Source organism: Protopterus annectens, chromosome 9.part0 (genome assembly GCF_019279795.1).
Source record: "Protopterus annectens isolate FY-2018-M chromosome 9.part0, PAN1.0, whole genome shotgun sequence".
In the NCBI taxonomy this organism is placed as follows: domain Eukaryota; kingdom Metazoa; phylum Chordata; order Ceratodontiformes; family Protopteridae; genus Protopterus; species Protopterus annectens.
The window spans coordinates 1,970,463,003-1,970,475,618 of NC_056743.1; the positions used below are offsets into that span (position 1 = coordinate 1,970,463,003).

The following is a 12,616-nucleotide window of genomic DNA, read 5'->3' on the forward strand; positions in this document are numbered from 1 at the left end:
TGTTTTTTTTTTTAATTTAACCTGTATCATCTAAATCCAGGCAAATACTAGCCTTTCATGAACTTGTTCGATAAATCATCACTAAGATTTACTATTGAACTGCTAAAACTGATGCTGATTATAATGAATAGGTTTTGGGGTTAGTATAATGCTTAAGGTGTTTACTTCACAGACACAATGTCAAGGGTTTGATTTTCACCTTTGAAAGGGAAACTGGCTTGATTTTAAATGGTCTACAAGGGTAGCTAGCCTAGTAAAAGCCCACAAATCTGTGAACAATCATTATTATCTAGTGTGGCAAAGTTCATGCATCCAGATTGTATTAATCCATAATATATGTTTATATGTAAAATTTCTTTTTGGCCAAAAATTGTAAAAAAATAAAACTCTGAAATTAATAATGTATCTATGAATTTTGTGATATTTCAAAGCAATATTTTTGCCTCAAACCAATTCCACGTAGATTAAATGTAAGATTGCTGTGGTACACAATAAAGTTTATGCTCATTCTGTTCAGAAACACTACTGTATAGTAATATAACTAACTGGTTATAACAGGAATTTGATTTTTTGTGAAAGGATTTAGAAATAAGAGTAATACTTAAGGGAGACTAAAGAAATCATCATGGAATTCTTGGAAGATTTTCTATGCCAAAGAAATTTTTGAATCTGCTAAGGCAATTTAGTATTAAAACAAGAAATCTCTAATAATAAAAATAAAATAAGAAATACAAGCTTATTGACTATTTAATTATATGCAATGGTGACAGATTTGATTGTTTACAAGCTGACATAATTTAATTTTATACATAATAGTTGCTAAAAGTCACTGCAAGATTTTGAGAATGCAGCCAACTTACAAATTTGCTTACTGGTTTACCTAAATGCTAAGTGTTGAATAACTGCATTCACTGATTGCTAAATTTCTGTGTCTGTTCTCTTTAGTATTGTATCCCATGCCTGAAACAGTTTATTTATAGAGACATAAAAAGACATCTGTGAAGCAGAAGACAATGAGATGTAAACACAGACATAAAATACATTTAAAGTTTTAATTATTCTAATGGCAGCATTCATATTATAAACTCTCTAGTTAATCATTGGATATTAATCTGATCAGACAATAGTAGTAGAAGTACCAAACTTAAACTCATCTTAAGTCAAAAATAATAAAAAATATATAATTGTACAGAATTACTAAGTATTCGAAAGTAATCCAAGCAAGGCAGGCAGTCTGTTTCCAGTCGAAAATCCTTTATTAAGTAATATACAATGATTAACTAGAGATATATGGACTGGAAATCTTCCACACAGAGAAGTTTCTTACATGTTTTGTTTTTGGACCCACTTTACTTGTTTAGTCGGTTGTTTTGAGACTTCGGGGATAACACAGAGATTGCTTGTTTCATATTATAAACTCTAATGTAAATGAGAATTTAAAGATCATTATGACTGAAGACTGTATACTTGTGCACCTCTGTCAGACCTTGTTTCTTAAGAAAAGAAACCACTCATTGGTATCAAAAGAAAACATTCATTGGTATCAAAAGAAAACATACATTGGTATCAGAAGAAACCACTCATTGGTGTCAAAAGAAAACATTCATTGGTATCAGAAGAAACCACTCACTGGTATCAAAAGAAAACATTCATTGGTATTAAAAGAAAACATTCATTGGTATCAGAAGAAAACATTCATTGGTATTAAAAGAAAACATTCATTGGTATCAGAAGAAAACATTCATTGGTATCAGAAGAAACCACTCATTGGTATCAAAAGAAAACATTCATTGGTATCAGAAGAAAACATTCATTGGTATCAGAAGAAACCACTCATTGGTATCAAAAGAAAACATTCATTGGTATCAGAAGAAACCACTCACTGGTATCAAAAGAAAACATTCATTGGTATCAGAAGAAACCACTCATTGGTATCAAAAGAAAACATTCATTGGTATTAAAAGAAAACATTCATTGGTATCAGAAGAAACCACTCATTGGTATCAGAAGAAAACATTCATTGGTATTAAAAGAAAACATTCATTGGTATCAGAAGAAAACATTCATTGGTATCAGAAGAAACCACTCACTGGTATCAAAATAAAACATTCATTGGTATCAGAAGAAAACATTCATTGGTATCAGAAGAAAACATTCATTGGTATCTTGGTTACCTAAACCTGAAGTTGGAGGATATTTTGTTTATATTAAAAAAGTCAAAGGTGGAAGCAAAATTAAACAACACCTCACAGATTCTTGCTAAAAAGAATATTTAAAAATTACTTCATATTATGCTAATCAAATACCTCAAGTCTACTAAAAATAATCTAAATGCACCACAAAAATCACCCAGATGTATACCACATTCATAAGTTACAGTTTAAATTAAATGAGAGAAATAACTCATGCCTTTCTCAGAAATAAATAAATTTATGACAAACGTATGTTCTATGCTTAAGAAAACTTCATATAACACCATTACAGTGATCATAAAAACAGAATTACAGATTTTAAAACAAAAATACTATAGGAATTTAACCCTACAATTTAAATTGTTTCCAGCATATGGGATGAATATACTTTTCTCACAACAGAACACAATTTGACTATGTCACAGTGTGAGTGCTTTAGTATATTAATTTGGAGTAAAAGTATGTAGTTTGTATATCTGAAGAAGGGTTTGAATCCTCTCATTTCCAGTTTGTATATATCTTGATATTGTGCATTCACATACTTCTCGACTGTCTGGACTTTTGTCTCATATTTTTGTCCTGTTCCTCATAAAATGTGTGGTTTTCTAGCAAATCACTGAGGATTGACATTACTAAATAATGACAGACATTTCAGTTTCAGACTTTTATATCCTTCTGAAAATGCATGACAACAGAATTCATTTTATTCTAAATAAGAGCAATATTTAAAATGTCTCTCTATTTTTTGTGCCTTTGTCCTCTCATTACTTTGGTTTTGCCCAGATTTCTTGTGATAAGAGGTAGCGAAATATGTGCATTCATCCTATATGTTCATACAAAAATTGGACTTCATGATCCCACCTGAGGAAAAACATTAAATATATATACTAAAGTAAACAAACGACAATTGTGATGTAAATTCATACTGCAACCTAACTAGATTCAAGCATGTAATCTAATCCTTGTCTCAAAAGTTAATTATCTTGACAATTTCTGCAGTGGAAAGGATATGCTTGTCAGCTGACATGGGTACAATGTTAAAATGAAACACACAGCAATAAATTATTTTTCAGAATACGTATTAGAAAGCCAAACTTAGCTTCTAAAAGTCCATCAGTCTGACTATGCATAACATATTTTTGGTCTGAAAATAATTTTTTGTAATTTCCCCACCAAGAGAATATCTTTCAGTATGAATGGACAAAATTAATGCACTGAGGAATGGAATCCCCAAGCTGTATTCACCACAAAAAAGATTGTAAAAACACTTTTTAAAGTGATGTTTGATCTCAGCAAGCACCCTGTAACTCCAATGTAGGGGCAAGCCTCTCACACCCCATAAACCTACACATTTGTGCCAACTCAAACAATGGGGAAGTTCCTCCCTAAAGGGCATCACTTCTGACAGAACTCATCAGCAGTGATTTCTGATGGAAGAACTTTGATCGTCAGTGAGTTAAACCTCCATCAGCTGAAACTGGAGACTTCGATCTTTGTTCACCCATAGGTTCCCCAAGAAAATATTATGTGGACAAGAATTCTACATTATGATTGGTGTGCCGCTAGATTTTTTTGTCTTTTTGCATTATGAAAAAGACAGTGTTTATAATTAGGAACACCTAACCTGCTGAAGAAAATGAATATAAGGCAGTAAAGGGAATACCATTACTTTCAATGTTGTTTCACATAAAATCAAATACATAAAATGGAATTTACAATTGAGTTCAAAAGAACATTTTATGTGAGGGACACAGGTCTCCCGTTCCTCAGTTCCAGTGGTCTTTGTTCCCCTACTTATGATAATCATCTCAGTGGTTGCTGTACAGGGAGAAATATTTCTGCCTTTCAGCATTTTAGAAACCTGATTTAAAGTACTATCATTCTGGTAAAAGTACTATCATTTAAAAAAAAAAAGACTCCATATCAAAAAGAAAAAGGAATACTCAAAAGCACAAAACATATCAATCACCTTATTTTCATTAACATATAAACATAATAGCAGCAAAAAGGAATAAAAAATGACACCTGACCTGCCATCCATATTATTTCACATGCTTCTCATGTTACAGTTGTCAAATATTTTTGACTGAGCTCCTAAGAGTGAGGAGGCTAATTAAGGCAGACAACAGTCCAATCTGTAATCGTTCACTGTTCGTGAAATATTTTGAACTGTAAATGTTGTGCCATACACTCTCTTTACATGAGAACACTATTTTGTTATTTAATGACATTTGAGAGACAACAGTGGTAAACCAGTATTGCTCTCTGAGGTTGCAACATCTGAACTATTCAGTTCACCAAAAAATAGCCTAGCTGGTATTATTAGTTTGACATAATTCCTTTGCTGTCGTAAAGTCTGGCCAAAGTTTCAGAAGTTCGTCAGGACCAAAGTGGTGTACAGTGATTAGTTTAGAGTACTGGCATTTCTCGTACGCTATCTTGTGTCCATTAAAAAACGATTTTGGAGCTACTGTAATAGCGACTTTAAGTTTCTCTAGACAAACTCCCATGAAGGCATCCTCTACATGAAATGGCTTGATAACATGTGCGATATCATAAATCTTCTTCGCCATGTCTCCTGAAAGTAGATAGCCTGGTCCGCCGCAATAAGGAGGGAAGTAGTCTGGCTCGTAGAGTTCTTTAGGAAGATAGTACCTGTACCATTCAGCTCGTACAGGTCGTGTTCCTTTTACAACATAACCAGTAAAATAGTCTTTCTTCCCTGGCACTTTGGGGTTGAGGAATTTGACTAAGTGTTCTGTGTTTAAAAACATGTCATCATCAATCTTCATGATGTAAGACACATTTGGACAAAATGTGCTCACCCACTGCAGTCCCATCATTGTTTTAATGGTGAGATTGATGTAGGTGTCCATGAAATTCTGTTGAATGATATCATGGAATAGCTTGCTTTCGTCTTCCAGCATCTCTTGGAGTTCATTTGTAAAATGCTTTGGCATCCCTAATAAAAACAGCCTCACTAAAGAGACACCAGGCACCAAGCTTTCATTACCCCAGGTCTGTCTAATTGCATGCCTGTTTCCAATTGCATGTGCTTGTGTTAATATCAGAATAACAACAAATGGATCTCCATGTCTGCACTTGTCTGGTTCATTTAGAATAAAGCTGTAGTTATAAGGATAAACAAAGTCAAGGGGGTACTTTATCACAGTGTTGTTTTGGGGTATTTGAGAAGGAATGCTGTACTGCTGTGCTCTTGATACTCGGGTTAATCTTGTACTGTGAAATGAGAGAAGGAAAACTGACAGAGACATCAGTGCGCAACCCAAAAGAAACCTACGACATTTTCTTGTTTCTAGCATGATTGAAGATTCAGACTAATTTCACATTCACTGTTGTTTGACTTGTCTCAATAAACCTAAAAAGAAACAAAGCAAAATAGAAATTTAAATAACTTTTAAGTCTTTTATTTGGAAAAAAAATTCAAAAATAAGCCTATTTTGACAACTGCCTATTGTGTTCTCATGTTTGCAACTATTATTACTCACATGCATTCAAAACAAAAAAAAAAGGATTAAAATCATTCAGAACAAGAACTATCCTTGAAAATTCAGCATATTATGAGATGCACCTATATTCTATTGATATCAGATTGTTTTACCTCAAAGCTAATACTGCTTAACATGTGAATGTTTCTCCGTATAAAATGTGGCAATATGAAAAAATTGCACAGTTACTGTGATGATGTTTTACCATTTTACTAGATTTATCAACTTTCCATAACTAAATTTATCTTGAAAAAGCAAAGATTTGAACCTCTACTACAAGTATTTTATTAGTTTCAATGGGATCACTGCAAAATAAGTTCTGATGTAAGCAACAAAAATCCCAAACCAATTGCATTATGGATAGGCACCACTGAAACTCTAGCAATCCAGAAATCCAGAAATTCTACAGAAATATTTAGATATCCCAGAGTGCAAACACTTGTGGATAAAGGTTGATTCATACATCATGTCAAAACATTTCAGCTCAAACATAAAATTGCAGCTTAGCAAAGGCCAACAATAGCCCTGTAGTCACTGGCGCATTCTAGACTTGTTGTGAAATTAAAGCAGGTTAGTCCCAAAAAATCTAATATATCCCTGGCTGCTGCTTTGGTATTTTGATTTTTACTAATTTGGAATGAAAAGCACTTTGATGTTTAGTTTCGAGTGGTATGATATATCATGGGACTGTAAATATTGCACATTGTGTTTCTGTATAAGTTATATACATATGTTTTGTGTAACACATTTGCAAGGACTTGTAATTATATTTTATTGTTCCTTTAAAGAGTTTGTGATATGTAAATAAGTGCTATATTATATAGCACAGTGGAGAACAGTAACCAAAGGTCACCATGAGCTGACACATAACAATCACATGAATGTTAGCAAAAGTATAAACTTAAGTCTTCCAAAGTATGGTTTAATCCACCTCTGAGGAGTAGCAATTCATTCTGATCCCCAGAGTGATGTACCCAATTCAAATGGTCATGTCATCCTGTCCCCAGCCCTGTTCCTGGTTGCAAGGTCTGTCTTGCAATCAAATGGTTGCCATGGCACCTCTTGCAGTAATAAATAAATAAATAGCTAGCCTGCTGAATATAGTGCACATGTGGATAGCAATCCCCTGCTGCCTGCTGCTTTGCTGCCCTTGCTCATAACCTGCCATCTCTTTTCCCCTCAAGTTTTTCTTGCTCTGAGCAAGAAAAAGAGAAAGAAAGTTTCTAGGTTATGAAGTAGGTTGACATAAAATTGGGGATCTGTGTTCTCGTAAGTGGGGATATGTAAAAAATGAATATATGTACACACAGTCTCACACTCACACACACACACACACACACACACACACACACACACACACACACACACACACACACACACACACACACACACACACACACACACACACACACACACACACACACACACACACACACACACACATCTATATCTATATCTATATCTATATCTATATCTATATCTATATCTATCTCTGTATATATACTGGCTTTTTTCAGTGCAAGACTGTGGTACAGTGGAGATTGGGGAATTTACTCTTTCCCCACTGTATTGTGATCTCAGAGATGGTATATATAATTATCATGGATTATGGGAAGTGCAGGAGGCTTGCCCTGCAAAAAAGGTGTTTTTCTTTAAATCATTGTGTTTAAGTGCTGTGTATTTGAATCTTTGTGATTCAAACTGTTTTGAGTGTGTGACAGGTGTTTGAAATTTTAATACTCAGAACGTATGTCATGCATGTCTTCTTTGTTTGTGCAGCGGAACAAACATTAGCAATAATAGACACAAAGAGATACAACTACAGTGATCTGAAACAGAAACTTCTGCTTCATAGTAAGACCGTTTTAATACCAGCTTTTTAATCTTAGATTAGATATGTCGACATGAAAATCAATTCAGCTAAAAGAGAAAGAGGTTAAATATAACCATGGCTTTAACTCATTCATACCTAGTAATTGTTGCATGTCTCACCTTTAGAAGCCTGTATCCATGCTTAGATTCATTAGGATTCTCTGAAAAATCAAGTTAAAAAGCATATGGCAAAAAATTTTAATATATTCTGAATAATGGACGCCATTATAAGGTAGCAAATATCAGTATTTTCAGCAGAAAGTTTTTTTTTTATAATGATGATTAGAATGCATAAATAGATGATGCACAAATGGTATTTGGACAATGCATGAGTATGGACAATGCAAGAGTATGGACAATGCAGGAGTGCAGACCTTGTATGAGTCTGGACAATACAGGAGCATGGACAATGCATAAGTATGGACAATGCATGAGGCTGGACAATGCACGAGCATGGACAATGAATGAGTGTAGACAATGCATGAGTATGGGCAATGCATGAGTGTAGACAATGCATGAGTATGGAAAATGTGTGGGTATGGACAATACATAAATATGGACAATGTATGAGTGCAGACAAGGCATGAGTATGGACAATGCATGAGTATGGACAATGTGTGAGTATGGACAATGCATGAGTATAGACAATGCATGAGTATGGACAATGCATGAGTATGGACAATGCATGAGTGTGGACAATGCAGGAGTATGGACAATGCATGTGTGTAGACAATGCATTTGTATGGACAATGCATGAGTGTAGACAATGCATGAGTATGGACAATGCATGAGTGTAGACAATGCATGAGTATGGACAATGAGTGAGTATGGACAATGCAGGAGTGTCAACAATGCATGAGTATGGACAATGTGTGAGTATGGACAATGCATGAGTGTAGACAATGCACGAGTATGGACAATGTGTGAGTATGGACAATGCATGAGTGTAGACAATGCATGAGTATGGACAATGTGTGAGTATGGACAATGCATGAGTGTAGACAATGCATGAGTATGGACAATGCATGAGTATGGACAATGTGAGTATGGACAATGCATGTGTATGGACAATGTGTGAGTATGGACAATGCAGGAGTGTCAACAATGCATGAGTATGGACAGTGTGTGAGTATGGACAATGCATGAGTGTAGACAATGCATGAGTATGGACAATGTGTGAGTATGGGCAATGCATGAGAGTAGACAATGCATGAGTATGGACAATGTGTGAGTATGGACAATGCATGAGTGTAGACAATGCATGAGTATGGACAATGTGTGAGTATGGACAATGCATGAGTATGGACAATGTGTGAGTATGGACAATGCATGAGTGTAGACAATGCATGAATATGGACAATGCAGGAGTATGGACAATGTGTGAGTATGGACACTGCATGAGTGTAGACAATGCATGAGTGTAGACAATGCATGAGTATGGACAATGCAGGAGTATGGACACTGCAGGTGTATGGACAAAATAGGAGTATGGACAATGCATGAGTGCAGACAATGCAGGAGTATGGACAATGAGTGAGTATGGACAATGCGTGAGTATGGACAATGCATGAGTGTAGACAATGCATGAATATGGACAATGCAGGAGTATGGACAATGTGTGAGTATGGACATGCATGAGTGTAGACAATGCATGAGTATGGACAATGCAGGAGTATGGACAATACAGGAGTATGGACAATGCATGAGTGTAGACAATGCAGGAGTATAGACAATGCAGGAGTATGGACAATGCATGAGTATCGACAATGTGTGAGTATGGACATTGCAGGAGTATGGACAATGCATGAGTATGGACAATGCAGGAGTAAGCAGTAGAAGTACTGCTGCTTGTCACTGGTTAGTTGAGCAATGTTCAGGATGTCAACCTGAATAATTACTGGTGTCCTGTTATGGCAGCTATACTTGGAGAAGACAGAGAAAGCTAAGTACTCTCTTGCCCTTGCTTTGTCTAGCTTCTTTGAGTTTGTGTGATCTCAGAGTTTTTAGGAATGTCATGTGCATTACCACTGTATGCATTTTACTGTGTGCTAAACTGCTGGTGTTTTTCATTGCTGGTTCAGTTTGTCAGTTATGCAATGGTCAAAGTTTATTATATAAGACTTTATATGCTCCAATGGTTTTCACTGTTTCTTCATGTTTGTGGGATGCTGGAATTAGCATATTTAATTTACAGGTCTGTGGGGAAGAAGCCCCTATGCTGGGGTATTGTGGGCAAAGTCCTGCACATAGGAAGTTGTTATTAGTTTTACTTTTGGTAAAGACAAGCAAACAAGTTTATGTTTTATTAACTTGGGAGTGTCACCTTTTGACTAGCAACCTTTGATGGTTTTAGATGTTTAGGGTTTGAATACTCACATTCAATTAAATGAGACACAGCTATTCCCACTGCATCTGCATGCAGTGCTAGTGTGAATATTGTTAATTAATTGTGACTTTGCACTAGTGGCATATTCAGTATACATGAACTGTAAGCATCTTATAGCAAATTTTTTGGTTTTGCTTCAACGTAGTGAACTAAAGGTACAGCCCCTGTTTATATGCTACTTAAGCGGTTGCAGAACAAGCAAACTGAAAGTATATGTAAAACTTTTAATAGTGCTGTTACAGTGTTTTATATTACTGTGAAGTTAAATGCCATCTGCGATGTGTCCAAGTCACAGCAGCAAGCGTTGCTGAAAACAATTTCTTGGAGGCATAGGACGCATTATATGTTGACTGCCTCCTGTTTATCCTGACAGAATGGTTTGAAATTCTCTGAAAAAATAATGGGGAAATATTTGTGTGCTCTGTGAAGCTGATAATCATAATAACTTGGTTATTAACTAAGACTTCCATGTGCATGCTTCTGTCAAAGAGATTTAAACATGTTTAAGTTTATAAAGTACTAGCTAATACTTGTTATGGATTTAAATAGATTTTTAACATTTTAAGGTTTGTAACTTCCGTCAAAATTTAAATGAATATGGATCTGATACAAATATTTCATAAAACAGTATAAGAGCTGGTATGATGAGCAGTTAAAGCGGTCAGAATAAATAGAAGTGTGATTTGTTTTTATTGTATGAGGTGGATTTTATTATGTTTCTGTTCCAGTTTGTATAGTTAAACTAAGGTCTAGTAATTTGGGGTAAATATAAGTGGTGCACCTTTTGGTTGGAGAATGAAATGTAGTTTGAAGACAAGATCACAAAGAAAGTATAAAAGAAAGATCAACACCTCTACAGCTATTCCCCAGCAAACGTCTGGAATAAACTTCCATTACACATTCGACTTACTACATCCAAACACTAGTTCAAAAATGCAGTAAAAAATCACCTAAGCAATACAAGACTATGCCAGTGCAATTACCCCCCTGACTGACCTTACTCTTCCCTCCCTACTTGCCTCCCCCCATTTTTCACTCATCACCCAAATTCCTTTCTCTACCACTATACTTAGCTTCACTGCTCCTTCTTCATATAACTTCTCCACTTGCACCTACCTAATTTTGCTATAGACTCTAATACAGTTTTATTCCTTGCTATGTCTCTCCAGAACATAAATGATGGATGTATTTATTGTACAATGCTAATATTTGAATCTATATGTCACTCATGTTAAACTAAGCTAATTTTTTTCTTGTGTGATACTATTGTCAATATCGATCTAGCATTGTTACTTTAGTCAAAAAATTAAGTGTCTGTTTTTGTGGAACTTTTCTTCCCGGGTGTTCACTGAAAAAGGGTTCCAGTTCCAACCCAGCTGGACTAATCTGGTCAACAAATGTAAAATAAATTAATTTAAGAACAACCAAAAAACCGAGGATCTAAATAAAGATTCAATAATTGAAGATGGATTTGAGGAACTTAGAATGATGTTTTCAAAGAGTTCTAGAGATAAATATTTTGTTTTAAATTTCTAATAGAAATGGGGGGTACAAAAGAAATGTAAAGAGAGAAAGGTGATTGTGATGTTGCAAAAAAAAAAAAAAAAACAACACAGGTGAAAATGAAAGGAAAAGAATCCCAGGTTTCCCATAACAACAAGAATTTAAACCCTGTGTAATACGTGCTTACAAGAACAGATGAAAAGGTGGATTGGAGCAGACATAAAAAGTTCAAGGGATCAAAGGTTAGTATTGCATAAAGATCATTGTCATAATATGCATCTACTCAACAATATTTTATAAAACATATTTATAAGTCATGAATTTTTACATTTGACTTTGAATTGTAATCTACATGAAGGTTTAACTTCTGCTCTAAAGTACAGGAAAAAGTAAAGTACCACCATAAGTATCAGATTCTTTTATTGGAGTAGTGCAGAGTAGACAGTGAGAAGAAATAATCAAGACAGAGAACTGAACGTATATGCAAATAAGGTAACAGGCAAACATTGCAGTTATTATTTTCAAGGCATGCTTTCAGGCTATCTGATAATGGGATTAAGAAACTGTGATGAAGAAAGTGTTATGTTAATGGAACAAGTGGTAATAAGTCAAAGTATATTAGAAGTTAAAATGAAGGTAATAAGGTTTCATGAAGATATGAAAGAGATTATTAATAAATTATGTAAAAATTGTTCAAAAATAAATGCTACTCCAGTATAGAGGAAGGATAACAGATGACATAAAAGATAGTCAGAAGGAGGTTCAGATAAAGTACGTTGATGGTTTTATGATAGATGCAGTAGAAAAAGGGAATTAGATATTAAAGGATCATAGGATCATGTGAGATTACTAGGCTATTGACCCTAAGGGATCTACATGCCTAACCATGTTATAGCCTTGTTTCCTTATGGACCAAGATATATAGTGTATGTTTGCATGTGAATCTGAGATCAGCACCGACTCCTCCTGTCTAAGAGGGACATAGGTGAAACCTCTGGTGTAAATTTATGGTTTCCCATCCAATTATCCAGGTTACATTTAAATAGGGTCATTGAGTAGCTCTGTTTTATATGAAGTGGGAATTTGTTCCAGAGGAGTGGCAACCACTGGGAGACATACCTGTCTCTCCAGCATGTCCTGTTACTATCCCAGGC

At 35.0% G+C, this 12,616-nt stretch overlaps 1 protein-coding gene across 1 annotated transcript in view; it reads right to left on the reverse strand.

The window, feature by feature from the left end:
• Nucleotides 1-1,503: 1,503 nt before the first annotated feature.
• LOC122812363 (beta-1,3-galactosyltransferase 2-like) overlaps nucleotides 1,504-12,616 on the reverse strand; it is a 146,422-nt gene continuing 135,309 nt past the window's right edge. Inside the window, exon 2 of the mRNA XM_044084795.1 lies at nucleotides 1,504-5,571. Coding sequence (XP_043940730.1) covers nucleotides 4,502-5,515 — 1,014 coding nt within the window. The 5' untranslated portion in view covers nucleotides 5,516-5,571 and the 3' untranslated portion in view covers nucleotides 1,504-4,501. The remainder of the gene's footprint in view (nucleotides 5,572-12,616) is intronic.